General features: G+C 44.4%; 1 protein-coding gene and 1 long non-coding RNA gene across 3 annotated transcripts; both read right to left on the bottom strand.

Annotated features, from left to right (window-relative positions):
• Nucleotides 1–13: 13 nt before the first annotated feature.
• LOC129839025 (uncharacterized) lies at nt 14–2,164 on the bottom strand. The gene is made up of 2 exons (XR_008756969.1): nt 1,143–2,164; nt 14–763 (listed from the first exon to the last, which is right to left on the bottom strand). It is a non-coding gene; the product is annotated as an uncharacterized LOC129839025 (long non-coding RNA).
• Nucleotides 2,165–12,982: 10,818 nt separating this feature from the next.
• LOC129838976 (uncharacterized) lies at nt 12,983–20,183 on the bottom strand. 2 transcript variants are annotated; one of them, XM_055906241.1, is made up of 3 exons: nt 20,100–20,181; nt 14,169–19,668; nt 12,983–13,737 (listed from the first exon to the last, which is right to left on the bottom strand). In XM_055906241.1, the coding sequence occupies exon 2, from the start codon at nt 19,388–19,390 to the stop codon at nt 15,665–15,667; it is 3,726 nt and encodes a 1,241-aa protein (XP_055762216.1). In that variant the 5' UTR covers nt 19,391–19,668; nt 20,100–20,181; the 3' UTR covers nt 12,983–13,737; nt 14,169–15,664. The 2 variants fall into 2 exon arrangements, with proteins under 2 accessions (XP_055762216.1, XP_055762215.1); XM_055906240.1 differs by having other exon boundaries at nt 14,169–20,183.
• Between the last annotated feature and the right edge of the window lie 437 nt (nt 20,184–20,620).

The raw sequence follows: 20,620 nt of genomic DNA, 5'->3' as shown, positions 1-20,620 counted from the left end.
AGAGAAGCATGTGTTGATTGATTCGTGTTTAATGAGTGAGAGTTTAAAACAAACGTTACACCCACTACACATTTGCATTGAACCATACTTCTGACATGGATCATTTTGACCCCAGAGGCATATCTTTTATCATAGCCAAAATGTGGTTTAATCAATTCTTCATGACTTTGTCAATCAACTTGTTCTTAATAAATCTAAATCATGGAGTAGAGTTTCTGTATCAAAATGGACTTTTAACAAATTCAAATCCTTTGGAGTAATTTTGACCCCAGTCAACAGCATCTTTGATAAATAGGACGTTTATTTACAATCAAAGTCACATTTTATTGGTCACATACACGTGTTTAGCAGATGTTATTGCAGGTGTAGTGAAATGCTTCTATTTCTAGCTCCGGACAGTTAAGTAATATCTAACAAGAACACCAGAAATGTCACTTAAATAGAAGAGGGAACTAACAAAGAGTCACTGACAAAAACCACAACTAAACATGTGGGGTTTTAGAAGGGGTTCTGAAAGACACTATGGGGGTGTCCACTGAAAGTTGACTCGTAACAACAACTGGGAACCTAAAAGACACCCACCATGAGACCCACTAAAACTGCCCAAGAAGAGGAAAACAAAAGAAAAACCCACACCAAACTTAAAGACAGAAAGCAAACCAAAAAGGTAGCGCAACTAGTGTTGACTCTCCACATCTATCAAGACAACTAGAGCACTGGGCCAGACACTCTTAAATAGAACCTGGACCAGCTCAGGTGAAATCTGTAAACTACCCACCCAATTTACCTACCTCACCCCCCATACTGCTTTTATTTATTTACTTTTCTGCTCTTTTGCACACCAGTATCTCTTCTTGCACATGATCATCTGATGATTTATCACTCCAGTGTTAATCTGCTAAATTGTAATTACTCGATTTATTGCCTACCTCATGCCTTTTGCACACATTGTATATAGATTCTCTTTTTTTTCTACCATGTTATTGACTTGTTTATTGTTTACTCCATGTGTAACTCTGTGTTGTTGTCTATTCACACTGCTATGCTTTATCTTGGCCAGGTCGCAGTTGCAAATGAGAACTTGTTCTCAACTAGCCTACCTGGTTAAATAAAGGTGAAATAAAAAATGAAATAAAAAAAACACCTTCCCACCAATGAGATGGACAAGCCAGCACAGGTGTAACACATACTGACTAACGAGGTGACACCAATCAGTGCGTCCTACGTGCTAACGAGCTATACTTGCTAACGAGCTATATGGACGAGTCCAACCTCAAAACATAAATGGAAAAACCAAAGCCTGTAACACCTTCCCCTTAAGACAACAAATATATGCTATATTTTTTTGCACAAGTTTGCTCACCACCAACAGAAAACAATTTCTATTTCACATTATAATCAACTACAATGCTTCACCAATATAAACATGGTGTCTACTGGCTGTCAACAACTAAAAATAGGGCAAAAAAAACTCTTATCGTCTAGAACTCTCATCTAACTAAAATGTATGTACAGTATTTTTTGCCCTTCTTCCTAAAACACACTAGCTTCTAGAACTCTCGTCCCCTTGGAACGAGCCCAAACAAAACTCATCTCCAATACAGGAAAAACGTGCAGTCAAAATAAATTGTGATCCATGGCAACTCACTGGCTAAACGCAAAACACTAAACTTTTTGACTGCCCACCCTTGAGGCAATCAGCAACCAAGTTGTCCTTACCACGGACATGACTGATATCAAGAGGAAACTCCTGCAATATCCGTAGTAACTTTCCATCTCACTGCAGAGCTTCTCTCTTTTCAGGGTTCACTAGATAGGCATGTTGTTGGATGTCATGCGCTAGTACATTTGGGTTGGCACATCTGAGAATTAACCCTGCTATTATAAAAGCAGGGCAACAACGTCAATATAATTGTCCCAAAAAATGGTCAGCTGGTTGTATAAATAATTATGAATACTAAATGTTTCATGAAATGTAAATATGAAATATTTGATTGCATAGTCTTATTTTCAACGTCTTTTCAATTACATTTTGCTAGGTGGGATAGCCCAACGTCAAAACACAGTTTTAACGTGTCTAAATCAATAACCAATATGCAGAAACAGTTTCTGATATATTGAAAACCTAAACAAAAAATGTGCTATAGACACAAATATCTGCCACAATAATTGTTACGGTTCTCCTCCTCCTCTACAACCGAAGAGGAGGAGTAGTGATTGAACCAAGGCGCAGCGGGTTGTGAATACATAATTTATTTAAAGAAAAGACGAAAACACGAACTTCACTATAAACTAACAAAACAACAAACGGAGTAGACAGACCTGGACGACGAACTTACATTAAACACGAAGAACGCACAAACAGGGAAAATAGACTACACAAAATGACGATGTACAAAAACAAACCGAACAGTCCCGTATGGTGCGACAAACACTGACACAGGAGACAACCACCCACAATGAACACTGTGAAACAACCTACCTAAATATGGCTCTCAATTAGAGGAACGCCAAACACCTGCCTCTAATTGAGAGCCATACCAGGCAACCCTAAACCAACATAGAAACAGACAACATAGAATGCCCACCCAAACTCACGTCCTGACCAACTAACACATACAACAAACTAACAGAAATAGGTCAGGAACGTGACATAACCCCCCCCTAAGGTGCGAACTCCGGGCGCACCAGCACAAAGTATAGGGGAGGGTCTGGGTGGGCATCTGACCACGGTGGTGGTTCAGGCTCTGGGCGAGTTCCCCACCCCACCATAGTCAATCCCAACTTACGTCTTCCCCTTATAATGACCACCCTCCTATTACACCCACTTAATATACATGGTACCATCAAGATAAGGGGCAGCACCAGGATAAGGTAGCGCAGGACAGAGAGATAGCTCAAGACAGAGAGGTAGGTCAAAATAGAGAGGTAGCTCAGGATAGAGGAGCAACTCCGGACTGAAGGGCAGCTCCGGACAGAGAGACAGCTCTGGACTGAGGGGCAGTTCTGGATAAATAGCCGCTCTGGGCTGAGAAGCAGCTCATGGCTGGCTGACGGCTCTGGACGCTTATGGCTGTAGGGCAGCTCATGACTGGAAGGCAGCTCATGACTGGAGGGCAGCTCATGACTGGAGGGCAGCTCATGACTGGAGGGCAGCTCATGACTGTCTGACGGCTCTGGCAGATCCTGTCTGGTTGGCGGCTCTGGCAGATCCTGTCTGGTTGGCGGCTCTGGCAGATCCTGTCTGGTTGGCGGCTCTGGCAGATCCTGTCTAGTTGGCGGCTCTGGCAGATCCTGTCTGGTTGGCGGCTCTGGCAGATCCTGTCTGGTTGGCGGCTCTGGCAGATCCTGACTGACGACTGGCTCTAGCGGCTCCTGACTGACTATCGGCTCTGACGGCTCGGGACAGACGGGCAGCTCTAATGGCTCGGGACAGACGGATGGCTCAGACGGCGCTGGGGAGACGGATGGCTCAGACGGCGCTGGGGAGACGGATGGCTCAGACGGCGCTGGGGAGACGGATGGCTCAGACGGCGCTGGGGAGACGGATGGCTCAGACGGCGCTGGGGAGACGGATGGCTCAGATGGCGCTGGGGAGACGGATGGCTCAGGCGGCGCTGGGGAGACGGATGGCTCAGATGGCGATGCGGAGACGGATGGCTCAGATGGCGCTGCGGAGACGGATGGCTCAGACTGATCCTGTCTAGCGGAAGGCTTTGGCTGCTCCTGTCTGGTGGAAGGCTCTAGCGGCTCCTGTCTGGCGGAAGGCTCTGTAGGCTCATGGCAGACGGGCGGCTTTGAAGGCTCAATACAGACGAGCAGTTCATGCGGCGCTTGGCAGACGGACAGTTCAGGCGCCGTTGGGCAGACGGCAGACTCTGGCCGGCTGAGACGCACTGTAGGCCTGGTGCGTGGTGCCAGAACAGGAGGCACTGGGCTGGAGACACGCACCATAGGGAGAGTGCGTGGAGGAGGAGCAGGGCACTGGAAACGCACTGGAAGCCTGGTGCGTGGTGTAGGCACTGGTGGTACTGGGCTGGGGCGGGGAGGTAGCGCCGGAAATACCGGACCGTGCAGGCGTACTGGCTCCCTTGAGCACCGAGCCTGCCCAACCTTACCTGGTTGAATGCTCCCCGTCGCCCGCCCAGTGAGGAGAGGTGGAATAACCCGCACCGGGCTATGTAGGCGAACCGGGGACACCATGCATAAAGCTGGTGCCATGTAAGCCGGCCCAAAGAGACGTACTGGTGGCCAGATATGTAGAGCCGGCTTCATGGCACTTGGCTCAATGCTCAATCTAGCCCTACCAGTTCGGGGAGGTGGAATAACCCGCACTGGGCTATGCACACGTACAGGAGACACCGTGCGCTCTACTGCGTAACACGGTGTCTGCCCGTACTCCCGCTCTCCACGGTTAGCCTGGGAAGTGGGCGCAGGTCTCCTACCCGCCCTTGGCCCACCACCTCTTAGCCCCCCCCAAAGAAATGTTTGGGTAGTACTCACGGGCTTTTCGGGCTTCCGTGCTAGATGCGTCCCCTCATAAAGCCGGTTCCCTTCTCCGGTTGCCTCTGCTCTCCTCATTGTTCTCCCAGCTGTTCCCATGGGAGGCGATCCCTTCCAGCCAGGATCTCCTCCCATGTGTAGCAACCTTTACCGTCTAAAACATCCTCCCAAGTCCATTCCTCCTTCTTGCGCTGTCCCTTCCTCCGATTACACCGCTACTTGGTTCTGGTTATAAGGTGGGTGGTTCTGTTACGGTTCTCCTCCTCCTCTACAACCGAAGAGGAGGAGTAGTGATTGAACCAAGGCGCAGCGGGTTGTGAATACATAATTTATTTAAAGAAAAGACGAAAACACGAACTTCACTATAAACTAACAAAACAACAAACGGAGTAGACAGACCTGGACAACGAACTTACATTAAACACGAAGAACGCACGAACAGGGAAAATAGACTACACAAAATGACAATGTACAAAAACAAACCGAACAGTCCCGTATGGTGCGACAAACACTGACACAGGAGACAACCACCCACAATAAACACTGTGAAACAACCTACCTAAATATGACTCTCAATTAGAGGAACGCCAAACACCTGCCTCTAATTGAGAGCCATACCAGGCAACCCTAAACCAACATAGAAACAGACAACATAGAATGCCCACCCAAACTCACGTCCTGACCAACTAACACATACAACAAACTAACAGAAATAGGTCAGGAACGTGACAATAATCACATTACTTGTATTTTTTTAACAAGAACCTTATAAACTGCACAAGCACCAGAAACGCTGTTGTTTTTACAAGTAGCAATAAATCACTGATATCGATTAGGGGGGAAATCAGGTTGTACCCCCTACCCTAAACACAAGACAGGTGATACCAATTAGACAAACTCAAAAGAAAACAGAAAAGGGGATCGGTGGCAGCTAGTAGACCGGAGACGACGACCGCCGAGCGCCGCCCGAACGGGAAGAGGCACCATCCTCGGCGGGATTCGTAACAACGTCAAATACCTAAATACTCATCATAAAACATTTCTGAAAAATACATAGTGTACAGAAAATGAAAGACAAGCATCTTGTGAATCCAGCAAATATTTCCGATTTCTTAAGTGTTTTACAGCGAAAACACAATATAGCGTTATATTAGCTTACCACAATAGCCAGAAACACAAGCCATTCCCCAGTAGCAAAAGTTAGCGATCGTAACAAACCAGCAAAAGATATATAATTTTTTACTAACCTTGATAAGCTTCATCAGATGACAGTCCTATAACATCAGGTTATACATACACTTATGTTTTGTTTGAAAATGTGCGTATTTAGAGCTGAAATCAGTGGTCATACATTGTGCTAACGTAGCATCTTTTTCCCACAACGTCCGGATATTTTTCTGACACTTTTTCTGACACACATATTCTGACCAAATAACTATTCATAAACATAACTAAAAAATACATGTTGTATAGGAAATGATAGATACACTAGTTCTTAACCTGTCTAGGATGAGGGTGCCGCTAGCGGCACTCCCCCCCCACCCCCACTGAAAAGGCAGAGCCGCGAAATTCAAAAAAAAAATTTTTTTTTAAATATTTAACTTTCACACATTAAAGTCCAATACAGCTAATGAAAGACACAGATCTTGTGAATCCAGCCAACATGTCCGATTTTTTAAATGTTTTACAGGGAAGACACAATATGTAAAGATGTACATCTATTACCTAAAAACACATTAGCATAATCCACCATCTTTTATTTGTCCACCAACACCAGTAGCTATCACCAATTCGGCTAAACTAAGATATTTATAGCCCCTAACCAAGAAAAAAACTCATCAGATGACAGTCTGATAACATATTTATGGTATGGGATAGGTTTTGTTAGAACAATGTGCATATTTCAGGTAGATGGCATAGGTTACAATTGCACCCACCGTCACAAATGGAATAGAAAAACTACTTAGAGCAACGTGTTTACCTACTTACTAATCATCAAACATTTCGTAAAAATACACAGCATACACTAATCGAAAGACACAGATCCTGTGAATACAGGCAATATTTCAGATTTTCTAAGTGTCTTACAGCGAAAACACAATAAATCGTTATATTAGCATAGCACATAGCACATAGCAGCCCAGCATTGATTCTAGCCAAAGTGAGCGATAACGTCAACATCGCCAAAATATATTATTTTTTTCACTAACCTTCTCAGAATTCTTCAGATGACACCCCTGTAACATCACATTACAACATGCATATACAGTTTGTTCGAAAAGGTGCATATTTAGCCACCAAAATCATGGTTAGACAATATGAAATGCTGGTGAGAAAATGTCCGTGCGCCATATTAGACAGTGATCTACTCTTATACATAAATACTCATAAACGTGACTAAAAATATATAGGGTGGACAGGGATTGATAGACAATTTAATTCTTAATACAATCGCGGAATTACATTTTTTAAATTATCCTTACTTTTCAATACAGTTTGCGCCAAGCGAAGCTACGTCAAAAAACATGGCGTCCTAAGCCACTAACATTTTTCGACAGAAACACGATTTATCATAATAAATTGTTCCTACTTTGAGCTGTTCTTCCATCAGTATCTTGGGCAAAGGATCCTTTCTTGGGTCTAATCATCTTTTGGTGGAAAGCTGTCCTCTTGCCATGTGGAAATGCCAACTGCGTTCGGGATGAACTGGAAGCGTGCCCAGCTATTCACAGCGTTTCAGAAATAAATGTCCCAAAATCGCACTAAACGGATATAAATTGCTATAAAACGCTTTAAATTAACTACCTTATGATGTTTTTAACTCCTATAACGAGTCTTAACATGACCGGAGAAAGATTACTCCCAACACAAATGCTTGGAACAGGTGTGGGTCGGTGTCCTCCACGCGCATGACGCACCAAGAAAAGACTTGCTAGCTACAGGGTTTTTTAATTTATAGTGCCTGTGAACGCGCAATCGACCCCATTCAAATCGTCATCACGTAAAGGCATCCAGGGGAAGACGTAAGCAGTGTCCGTATACTCATAGCAATAACAGTGCCCTTTTAACTGACTCCAGATCAGGGGCCAACATTTCTGAAATCTGACTCCATGTCAGGGAAATTGCTGTAGAATGGGTTCTGTTCCACTTAGAGACAAAATTTCAACTCCTATAGAAACTATAGACTGTTTTCTATCCAATAATAATAATAATATGCATATTGTACGATCAAGAATTTTGTGGGAAGCCGTTTCAAAAATTACACGATTAGCATAAATAGTGACAACAGCGCCCCCAGCCTCAACAGGTTAATGCAATCGCCGTGTTAGAATTCTAAAAATAACTTCATTACGACATCCAGCTTAGGTATAGCGAGAGACTACCCAAAAGCTGGGCGCAAACGACTAGCACAACATGTTTGACAGATATATGAAATAGCATCATAAAATGGGTCCTACTTTTGCTGATCTTTCATCAGAATGTTGTACAAGGGGTCCTTTGTCGGGAACAATCGTTGTTTGGATTTAGAACGGCCTTTTTCCCTCTCGATTTAGCAAGCACACTTGTCAAGTGGCGCGAATCTCTCCATCGTCAACAAACTCAGAGAACGGAACACGGCAAAACTCCCGAAAAAATGTCAATAATCTGATTAAACTATATTGAAAAAACATACTGTACGATGATATTGTCACATGTATCAAATAAAATCAAAGCCGGAGATATTAGTCGTCCATAACGACAGCTTATCAGAAGGCAAATCCAGGTCCCTTGACGCGCTCTCCAGAAAACAGGAAACTGGTGACACGTCATACAAAGAGCATTTATTCGAGCCCAGATCAAGTTACACACTCAATTTCTTCTCTCAATGCTTGTTGACATCTAGTGGAAGACGTATGAAGTGCATCTAAACTAATAAATATCAAGGATTTTAATGGGCAGGCCCTAGAAGAGAGCATCAATTTCAGATTTTCCACTTCCTGTCAGGAAGTTTGCTGCAAAAGGAGTTCTGTTTTACTCACAGATATAATTCAAATGGTTTTAGAAACTAGAGAGTGTTTTCTATCCAATAGTAATAATAATATGCATATTGTACGAGCAAGAATGGAGTACAAGGCCGTTTGAAATGGGCACCTTTTATCCGGCTACTCAATACTGCCCCTGCAGCCCAAACAGGAAAAGTATTTGGTCACCAACAAACAAGCAGGATTTCTGGCTCTCACAGACCTGTAACTTCTTCTTTAAGAGGCTCCTCTGTCCTCCACTCGTTACCTGTATTAATGGCACCTGTTTGAACTTGTTATGAGTATAAAAGACACCTGTCCACAACCTCAAACAGTCACACTCCAAACTCCACTATGGCCAAGACCAAAGAGCTGTCAAAGGACACCAGAAACAAAATTGTAGACCTGCACCAGGCTGGGAAGACTGAATCTGCAATAGGTAAGCAGCTTGGTTTGAAGAAATCAACTGTGGGAGCAATTATTAGGAAATGGTAGACATACAAGACCACTGATAATCTCCCTCGATCTGGGGCTTCACGCAAGATCTCACCCCGTGGGGTCAAAATGATCACAAGAACGGTGAGCAAAAATCCCAGAACCACACGGGGGAACCTAGTGAATGACTTGCAGAGAGCTGGGACCAAAGTAACAAAGCAGGAAGTTGGATGGGCTATTTACAGATGGGCTGTGTACAGCTGCAGCGATCGGTAAGCTGCTCAGATAGCTGATGCTTAAAGTTAGTGAGGGAGATATAAGTCTCCAACTTCAGCGATTTTTGCAATTCGTTCCAGTCATTGGCAGCAGAGAACTGGAAGGAAAGGTGGCCAAAGGAGGTGTTGGCTTTGGGGATGACCAGTGAGATATAACTCCTGAAGTGCGTGCTATGGGTGGGCGTTGCTATGGTTACCAGTGAGCTGAGTTAAGGCGGAGCTTTACCTAGCAAAGACTTGTAGATGACCTGGAGCCAGTGGGTTTGGCGACGAATATGTAGCGAGGGCCAGCCGACAAGAGCATACAGGTCGCAGTGGTGCGTGGTATATGGGGCTTTAGTGACAAAATGGATGGCACTGTGATAGACTGCATCCAGTTTGCTGAGTAGAGTGGTAGAGGCTATTTTGTAAATGACATCGCCGAAGTTAAGGATCGGTAGGATAGTCAGTTTTACGAGGGTATGTTTGGCAGCGTGAGTGAAGGAGGCTTTGTTGCGAAATAGGATGCCGGTTCTAGATTTAATTTTGGATTGGACATGCTAAATATTAGTCTGGAAGGAGAGTTTACAGTCTAACCAGACACCTAGGTATTGTAGTTGTCCACATATTCTAAAACAGAACCGTCCAGAGTAGTGGTGCTAGTCGGGCGGGTGTGGGGATTGACCGGTTGTTATTATCGGCTGTTGAGTCTGCCGATAAGAATACGGTGATTGACAAAGTCGAAAGCCTTGGCCAGGTCGATGAAGACGGCTGCACAGTACTGTCTTTAATCGATGGCGGTTATGATATCGTTTAGTACCTTGAGCGTGGCTGAGGTGCACCCGTGACCAGCTCGGAAACCGGATTGCACAGAGGAGAAGGTACGGTGGGATTAGAAATGGTCAGTGATCTGTTTGTTAACTTGGCTTTCGAAGACTTTAGAAAGGCAGGGCAGGATGGATATAGGTCTGTAATAGTTTGGGTCTAGAGTGTCACCCCTTTAGAAGAGGGGGATGACCGCGTCAGCTTTCCAATCTTTAGGAATCTCAGACGATACGAGAGGTTGAACAGACTAGTAATAGGGGTAGCCACAATGGCAGCAGATAATTTAGAAAGAGAGGTTCCAGATTGTCTAACCCAGCTGATTTGTACGGGTCCAGGTCTTGCAGCTCTTTCAGAACATCAGCTATCTGGATTTGGGTGAAGGAGAAACTGGCGAGGCTTGGGCAAGTAGCTGCGGGGGGTGCGGAGCTGTTGGCCGGGGTTGGGGTAGCCAGCTGGTCCAGGTTCTATTTAAGAGTGTCTGGCCAGCCGTAGAGAAATGCTTATTGAAATTCTCGATTATCGTGGAGTTATCGGTGGTGACAGTGTTTCCTAGCCTCAGTGCAGTGGGCAGCTGGGATGAGGTGCTCTTATTCTCCATGGACTTTACAGTGTCCCAGAACTTTTTAGAGTTAGAGCTACAGGATGCAAATTTTTGTTTGAAAAAGCTAGCCTTTGCTTTCCTAACTGACTGTGTATTGGTTCCTGACTTCTCTGAAAAGATGCATATCGCGGGGACTATTCGATGCTAGTGCCGTACGCCACAGGATGTTTTTGTGCTGGTCGAGGGCAGTCAGGTCTGGAGTGAACCAAGGGCTATATCTGTTCTTAGTTCTACATTTTTTGAAAGGGGCATGCTTATTTAAGGTGGTGAGGAAATTACTTTTAAAGAACAACCAGGCATCCTCTACTGACGGGATGAGGTCAAAATCCTTCCAGGATACCCGGGCCAGGTCGATTAGAAAGGCCTGCTTGCAGAAGTGCTTTAGGGAGCGTTTGACAGTGATTAGGGGTGGTCGTTTGACCGCGGACCCATAACGGATGCAGGCAACGATCGCTGAGATCCTGATTGAAAACAGCAGAGGTGTATTTGGAGGGCAAGTTGGTCAGGATAATATCTATGAGGGTGCCCATGGTTACGGATTTAAGGTTGTACCTGGTGGGTTCCTTGATAATTTGTGTGAGATTGAGGGCATCTAGCTTGGATTGTAGGACGGCCAGGGTGTTAAGCATATCTCAGGTTAGGTCACCTAATAGAACGAACTCTGAAGATAGATAGGGGGCAATCAATTCACATATGGTGTCCAGGGCACAGCTGGGAGCTGAGGGGTGTCTATAACAGGCGGCAACAGTGAGAGACTTATTTCTGGAGAGATTCATTTTTAAAATTAGAAGGTGTTTGGGCATGGACCTGGAAAGTATGACAGAACTTTGCAGGCCATCTCTGCAGTAGATTGCAACTCCTCTCTTTTTGACAGTTCTATCTTGACGGAATATGTTGTGGTTGAGGATAGAAATTTCAGGATTTTTGGTTGCCTTCCTAAGCCAGGATTCAGACACGGCAAGGACATTAAGGTTGGCGGAGTGTGCTAAAGCAGTGAGTAAAACAAACTTAGGGAGTAGGCTTCTGATGTTATCATGCATGAAACTACGCTAGCCCGGAGAAGCGCCTGGCTCGAGGCTAACTGGTGCTAGCTTCGGGACAAGGGCGTCATCGACGTCCTGCAAAGGCCGGTTGAGGGCACATCGGACGGAATTACGTCGGCAGACCAGTCGTGATGGATCGGCGGGGCTCCGTGTTGACAAAGGGTCTAGGCCAATTGGCAAAAGAGGTATTGTAGCTGGAGTAATTTTGTTTGCTAGCTGGGAAATGCACCGGGCTCGAGGCTAACTGGTGCTAGCTTCGGGACAAGGGCGTTAGCCACTATAGCCACTCTGGTGCAAAGGTCCAGAGCTTACGGCAGGAATCCGGTGATGTAGTGGCTTTTAGTCGTCTTAGTGAAGAGTCTGGGAGGCATCAGCTGTGTAGCCGAGTGATCATAGGGTCCACTGAGCAGGCCGGGAGATGGGCCTGGCTCAAGGCTAGCTTCGAGGCTGGGCCACTCGGTAGCAGCTAGCCAGCTGCAATTATCCGGTGTAATGGTCCAGAGCTTACGGCAGGAATACGGTGATGTAGTGGAGAAAAACAGTCTGGTATCCTCATTGTTGATATTGCACTGTGCAGACTGGCAGGTATTATCCAGGCTAAAAGCGGCTGGTGTCTGAGCTAAAAAGGTAAAGGCCACTAGCAGTGGCTAACAATGACTAAATAGCTATTAGCTAATTAGCTGGTTAGCTTCTGATGGCTAGCTGCTGATTGAGGTTGTAGCTATAAGGTCTAAAAAAAATAGCAGATCTGTATCATAATGGGTGAGGCGGGTTGCCGGAAGGTATATTTAATTTAAACATGGAAAAAGAGATTGAAATATTTTGCAATATATACAAAAAATGACGGAAAAAAACAACAAACACGTCATGCTGCTACGCCATCTTGGAATGCAAGGTGACTCGGTTAAAAAACATTGGATATAGCAAACTCTGATGATTTAGTAGTTCTGTGCCTATGAAAACTGTTTTCCCAGCGTAACATAAGGAGCCACTAAATGATACGTAGTTCAAGTGCATTTCAGAATACAAAAAAACTGTCCCACAGCAAGATCCCTTATTTAAGTTGAAGTTCATCATATAACAAGGGTAACATTATGACTATAACTACTGTTCCCTGAAGGAGGGAAACTAGGTACAACATACTATTAAATTCACGCCTCGCTGGAAGCCCCGCCTTCCACAGGTGATGAGCGTGAGGCTCGGGTTATTCCTTAAATTTAATACCGCTCTTCACCGACCCAGGAAGGAGTGGGGCCAAACAGGTGTTGCACCTCATTTCCCTCCTTCAGGGAACAGTAATTATAGTGTTAGGTTCTAATTTTTCAGAGTAAATAACTAACAGACACTAGAGAAGCTTAACCAAGTTTAATTCTTCCCAAAGGGTCGTTACAGCCGTAGTTCAGACAAAAACATGTGCTCACCATCACAAGTATATATATACCCCACTTTGGACACTCCTCCTTCTCTCCAATCCTTACATCTTCTGGGTCGACAGGAAGAGGGTAACAGGATACTAAACCCTTATTACTCCCTTCAGGGGATCTGACCTGACCTCAACCCCTCCTTCGCCTAATCCATAGATGTCCATCCGCTTCCCCTATAGCAATCCTGTGATCTCCTCCCGTCCACCCAGCACATTCCACAGCCACTCTGTCTTTCTACAGATCTCACTCATTTATATACTGCATCTGATCTATCATGTCTTTATTATCTCAATGTTCAAAGTTTAGCCCGAATCCAACAGTCATAAAGTTGCACTCCCTTTCAGTCGGTCAACTTCGGTAAAACATACTATGGGAAAATACAATCATTCCCCATGCCGACCCAAACGGATACTAAATGAAACGGCCCCTGGCAGACCACCCAGACCTTACTTCGCAAGATTTGTCAATTTATTAATTGTATTTTGTTTGAAACACTCCTGTCAATGTTGAGTAAGGACGCACGCCTTATTCTGCCCTTGAGTTGCGTTCCCATGCAAAACTAGACAGATAGCTAACAACTAAGTCTTCAATAAAACTCCCAAGGCGTGACTTTTCTTGAATGAATATATTGAAAACGTTTATGTTGTAAAACTGCAAAACACAGAAAATAATATACTTTAGTATTCAATTCACACCGACATACTGTAGCTATACATTATACATTTGTAGTTGCATGAATACAAAGCACGTGCTACGGTACCATGCATCTGGCATGATGCCAAACCATATAGCTAATTGCTTTCTCATAATGGTAATTGACTAACTCCTTTTATTACTCTAATAATGTACAACCGTCTATGTAGAATAACAAAGCATATTACACTAGAAACAGTAACAAAAATACAGTATTGTATATTTTACAATTCGTTTGCATGACGCACGAGCAAAGTAATACAGCTAACATCATACATGAAAGGCATTGCAATTTGTGTGAGTAAATGCAACCAACCAACATTGATATGTAAGAAACTCTATCAATAACAAGATTATCATCATTAGCTAAATGCTTGAATCAAACTTACAAACAAATATTTTCCAAGGCTGAAGCGTGACAAGAAATAACTACACTGAAAGACCTGCACCGTAGCGTTGTTTTTAGCTGCTTCTATGCGTGCAGAACGAATTCTCTACTTCCTGTTTGCGTACAGTCTAAGTACCAGAAAGCTCCACTAGGGGGCAAATAACACCATGGAACACAATGTAAATCCATCTTAACCATTGTTATAAAATAATCTGTTACCTTCTAACAGGATGGCAGCACACTCCCCGCCTGGTATAATGAAATTGTGCCACTATGAAATAAAACATATCAAGAAACAAATAATGTCCTTTCTATTTGTATCTTTTGTCTCTAGGATGCTTCAGAAAGAAGAACAACAATCTCTGAGATTGGTCTCAGAAACACTTTAGCAGCTCCTTGCTTGACAATTTTTAGTTCTACCTTCCTAACCTTTTTGTCGGTACTGGGAAAGGTTTTGACCACAAGCCCGACTGGCCAGTCATTTCTGTGTGCCTGACTGTCTTTCAATAAGACAACGTCTCCCACTTTTACATTTGGCTTTTCTACTGTCCATTTTCTGCGTCTCTGCAGCGTTGTCAGGTACTCCTGTCTCCACCTTTTCCAAAAGGTGTCAGCGAGACACTGGACTTGCTTCCACTTTTTTCCATGAAGGTCGTTCATGCTGAAGTATCCAGAAGGGGCTGAGGTAGCGCTGGTCTTCTGTGTCAGTAACATTGAGTGTACTTTGTTTAGGGAACTCTTTTCCTTTTTCAAGGCATTTGAATTCCTCCCTGAAGGCTTCATGTTGCACACAGTGAAGGATTGCTGTTTTGGCTTGTGACAACTCACTTGTACCGCATGGTTTATTACAGTCATGCCAGCCTCTGCAGCTGGTGTTGTCCGCACCTCCGTGGAAGGATCTGGCAACATGAATGAGTCGTGCTGTGGCTCGATTGAGAGCTTTCCAGCTTGAGAACCTCTCAAAGCGATGAGAGCCGAGTTGAGCTCCAGAAACCTTAGGGGCGAAGACAGTGACGTCTGGTCGAATCTCTGCATCTGCGTGAGGCTCTACAAGGTCAAATTTTATGTTCTCAGGCTCACTTGAGTTTGTTTGGGTCAGGAAAGGTGGTCCTGAGAAATAACTGGTGTACTTTAAGAGCGCAGCAAGTATAGGCCTGGTTGCATGGTCTGCTGGATTGCTGTCAGTGTTTACATAACACCACTGATCTGGATGGGTAGACTTCCTGATGCGAGTTACCCTATTGGCAACATACACATAGAATCTTTTGGTGACATTGTGGATGTAACCGAGAACTATCTTACTGTCTGTGTAGAACTTGGCCGCATTTACATCAATGTCAATTTCGTCTCTGATCAGTTCATACATCTCAACAGCTAGCAAAGCCGCACACAGTTCTAGGCGTGGGATAGTGTGGGCCGGACGAGGGGCCAATTTTGATTTCCCCATGACAAATCCAACATGGCATTGACCTTCCGAGTCAATAACTCTCAGGTAGGCTACTCTACTCCTATGGCTACTGTAGAGGCATCCGAGAAGATGTGTAGCTCTCTTCTTTGAGTGGTAGACAAGGAGACTGGGATGTAGGTCCGCTGAATATACATATGTTCCAACTCCATCAAAGATTCCTTCCACATGTTCCATTTCTCTTCTTTTTCTGGGGGAAGAGGGGCATCCCACTCACTCTGATCAGAAGAGAGTTCTCTGATTAAGGCTTTACCTTGCATTGTTATTGGAGCCACGAACCCAAGGGGGTCATAAAGACTATTCACTGTGGACAGGATGCCTCTCCGCGTAAAAGGCTTCTCATTGTGGGACACATGGAATGAGAAGCTGTCTGTTTCCAGGTTCCAGGAAAGTCCTAGACTCCATTGAAAGGGGAGAGGATCCACTCCTAGGTCCAGATCTTTTAAGTCTTTTGCACGGTCCTCCATAGGGAAGGCTTCCATAACTGTTTTGCTATTGGATGCAATCTTGTGTAGTTTCATGTTGGACTCCGCCAACATTGCTTGTGTTTTTCTTAGAATGTTGATAGCTTCTTCTGTAGTAGCTACTGATGTCAGCCCATCATCGACGTAGAAGTTCCTCACTACATATTGCTTGGGTTCTGATCCGTGTTCCTTCTCACCCTGTAGCGCTGCGCGTCTCATGCAGTAGATGGCTACGGCTGGTGAAGGGCTGTTCCCAAATACATGGACTTTCATCCTGTACTTAATTATGTTTCTATCTGGATTGTTGTCTTCATACCAGAGAAACCTTAAGTAATCTCTGTGATCCTCACGTACACCAAAACAGTAAAACATTTGTTGCACATCTGCTGTTAGTGCAATGCAATCCTTGCGGAAGCGCATTAGGACACCCAAGAGTGTGTGGTTTAAGTCTGGACCACTGAGCAGAACATCGTTAAGTGACACGCCTTGACACTTAGCACTGGAGTCAAATACTACTCTTATTTGTTCAGGCTTTTGTGGATGGTAAACACCAAATATGGGCAGATACCAACGTTCTTTGTCTCCCTCTAGTGGCGGTGAAGGTTCGGCTTGGTCGTTATCCAGCATCTTTTGCATGAAGTCAATAAAATGACGCTTCATGTCAGGCTTTTTGTCTAAAGTCCTGCGAAGTGTTGTGAGACGGTTTATGGCCTGCTCCCTGTTATTAGGAAGGCGACGTCGAGTGGTGCGAAAGGGTAGTGGAGCCACCCAGTTGTTTCCATCATCCTGGAAAACCTGTTTGTCCATAATGTCCAAAAAGGCTTTGTCCTCCACTGATGGTGCTGGTTTATCATCGTCTTGTGTTTTGTCGAACACGGAACATCCCATGCTGTCTGTGTTCACAGTTGTGCTCGGATCTCTCGAGTGCACTGTAGAGGGAGAGATGTGTTTCTGAGCTACGCTGTTGTAGTTCTCTTTTACCTGGATGATGTCAGGGCAAGGGCTCAGATAGGATGTGCGACCATTTTGAAGTATGTTTGTACTGAACACGTTAACATTGGCTGGTCGGTGAGCTGTTCCCAAACAGACCTCACCCACGATGACCCACCCGAGGTCGAGTCGCTGTGCATAAGGAGTGTCGTGGGGCCCATTGATTTGCTCTCGTACCTTGTGTACCCTTAAGATGTCTCGTCCTAAGAGCAGGAGGATGGGAGCGTCTGGGTCCACAGCTGGAATTTTGTCCATAACTGGTTGCAGATGTGGATGATGATACGCAATGTCAGGGGAGGGAATCTCCGTCCTATCGTCTGGCATCATATCACACTCTATCAGAGTAGGGAGAGATAGCCGCATGTGTCCGTCTATAGACTCCACCATGAAGTTGACGGCTCTCCTGCCAGAAGTCTCTGTTACCCCAGAACAGGTCTTCATGGTGTATGGAGCAGAGTTGTCATTGATGTTGAAGAGATTGAAAAACTCTGTCTTGGCCAGAGATTTGTTACTCTGTTCATCAAGCACTACATACATTTTGACAGCTTTCTCTCTTTTCCCAGCCGGATAAGCTTTAACTAGGCATATTTTTGAACATGATCTTGGATTAACTGCCTCACCACAGATCTCCGTACACTTTGAGGTGACAGATAGAAGAGCATCGTCACCTTGCTCCCCGCCATGCTCTTTCTCTGCTGTAGCAGTGTCTGTATTTGAAGGGGCTGGGCCTGGATGCAGAGCAGCAAGATGTCTGTCGCTGTCGCACTCAGAGCACTTGATTGACACCTTACAGTCTTTAGCTCTGTGCTGAGTTGACCCACAACATCGGAAACAAATTCCATTCTCTTTGAGATATGATTTGCGCTCATCTAGAGTTTTGTATCTAAACCCACGACACTTTTTAAGAGGATGAGGTTTGTTATGTATCGGGCAGTGATGGTCAGGGTTTTCAATCTTTGTCTTACTGGGTTTGGTTTGGTGGTCTGAGGGCTCAGATGACACATCGGTTTTGTATACAGTCACAGGTGTCTTGCTGCTGTACCTGGCAGGTTTCTCACTTTTCATAGACACCTGGTTAGTTGAGGTGTAGAGGGTGAAACTGGGGTCGTTTCTAGTTTTTGCCTGGTTCCTGATGAATCTCGAGAAGAACGAGAATGGTGGGAATGCTACCCGATAGTCCTCCCTGTATTTGGATCCCTGTGCAATCCATTTTTCTTGTAAACTGAATGGAAGTTTCTCTACTATAGGGTTTACCCCCCGAGATGTGTCCAGATAAGCGAGGCCTGGAAGGTACCCTTCTACTTTAGCACACTCCAGTTCGAGAAGAATGTCACCTAGTTCTCTTAGTTTGTGATTGTCTTTGTTAGCCAGTTTTGGAAAATCATCAGTTTTCTTCAACAGTGCATTCTCGATCACTTCGGGTGTACCATAGCACTCTTCTAGTCGTTGCCAGACCATGTTAAGCCCTGCTGTTGCGTTGAAAATATGGACAGATCTAATTCTGTTTGCTTGCTCAGACGACTCTGCCCCTAGCCACTTGGTAATTAGATCTAACTCTTCCCTGGCTGATAAATTCAAGTCTCTGGTCACATTGAGAAAGGATGCTTTCCATGCCCAATAATTTTCAGGGCGATCATCAAACTTCAGGAGTCCGGAACTCACCATCTCACGGCGCAGGAGGTACTTGATGAGGTCTGGTACCACTTGTGACTCAGGGACGCTTTGTGTATGTGACTGGAAGTGGGCTTGTTTTCCATTTACACCATGCTGCTGTTCATTTCTTTTGAACGGAGAGTCTCTGCTCATGCTCTGTTGTTTGCTACTTTCTGGATTATGGCATGTAGCTGGGTCAACACTAAGCTCTTGTTTCTCCACTTCAAATGGAAGTTCAGCAAAGTAGGGCCTAGCATGTTGTTGCACATACTCACAGGTACGCTGGCCTGGACTTAAGGGCTGTGTCCCTGTGTCTAGTTCTTTGCGAAGCTCTCTGAGTTCTGATTCTACAGCTTCTTCAAAGGCTGCAGCTTCAGCCAATGCAGCAGCAGCTGTTCTCTCAAATTGGAGAACATATAAACTTGCCTCGAGGTCAGCTTTTTGCTTCAACAAGCTGGCCTCTATTTCTGCCTTTTGTTTCATCACAGAAGCTTCCTTCTCAGCATAGGAGACTTGTGCACACGCTGCGTCTGCCTTGGCGCGTGCTTTGATGGCTGCAGAACTCGCCGTTGAGGATCTGCTTGACTGTTTTGATGACCTTGATCTTGTAGATTGAGACTTGGTCCCAATGTGCTGAAGAGGCTCCTCCATCTCTCTCTGTCGAACTCCTGGCTCTGGTTGTTGTACCGTAGACTGCTGGTCTTCCACAGGAACAGAGGCTTTGTTGGCTGATGAATGTAGAAACAAAACCACCGTGTGTGGTTATTCTTGAGCTTGAGCCCGCCGTGATGATGTTTTTTTTACTATTCTGCCCTTGAGTTGCGTTCCCATGCAAAACTAGACAGATAGCTAACAACTAAGTCTTCAATAAAACTCCCAAGGCATGACTTTTCTTGAATGAATATATTGAAAACGTTTATGTTGTAAAACTGCAAAACACAGAAAAGAATATACTTTAGTATTCAATTCACACCAACATACTGTAGCTGTACATTATACATTTGAAGTTGCATGAATACAAAGCACGTGCTACGGTACCATGCATCTGGCATGATGCCAAACCATATAGCTAATTGCTTTCTCATAATGGTAATTGACTAACTCCTTTCATTACTCTAATAATGTACAACCATCTATGTAGAATAACAAAGCATATTACACTAGAAACAGTAACAAAAATACAGTATTGTATATTTTACAATTCGTTTGCATGACGCACGAGCAAAGTAATACAGCTAACATCATACATGAAAGGCATTGCAATTTGTGTGAGTAAATGCAACCAACCAACATTGATATGTAAGAAACTCTATCAATAACAAAATTATCATCATTAGCTAAATGCTTGAATCGAACTTACAAACAAATATTTTCCAAGGCTGAAGCGTGACAAGAAATAACTACACTGAAAGACCTGCACCGTAGCGTTGTTTTTAGCTGCTTCTATGCTACGAATTCTCTACTTCCTGTTTGCATACAGTCTAAGTACCAGAAAGCTCCACTAGGGGGCAAATAACACCATGGAACACAATGAAAATCCATCTTAACCATTGTTATAAAATAATCTGTTACCTTCTAACAGGATGGCAGCACACGCCTGATTACCCATATAGAAGTAGAATTAGTCTACCTGGCCTGAGCGCAAATGTAGGCCTATAAATGTGCCCATTTGGGATGTCTGATAGTATTTCTGATCGTCTTAACGCACCACCACTAATGAGCTGTGGAGCTTCTCAAAGTAATGTTTTATTCACCTCAAACAGCAAGTAAACAAAGTCTAATAAAAATCAATAGCGAATGAAAATAGTTCCTCAAAGTATTTGAAAGATATTTCCAGCTCTCAACCTTTCGATAACCACTAGGCACAAAAGGGAAAAACAT

This window comes from Salvelinus fontinalis, chromosome 40, assembly GCF_029448725.1.
Source record: "Salvelinus fontinalis isolate EN_2023a chromosome 40, ASM2944872v1, whole genome shotgun sequence".
Classification (NCBI taxonomy): domain Eukaryota; kingdom Metazoa; phylum Chordata; class Actinopteri; order Salmoniformes; family Salmonidae; genus Salvelinus; species Salvelinus fontinalis.
Note: the sequence above shows the minus strand (reverse complement) of the source record. Positions and strands in the feature narration are given on the sequence as shown.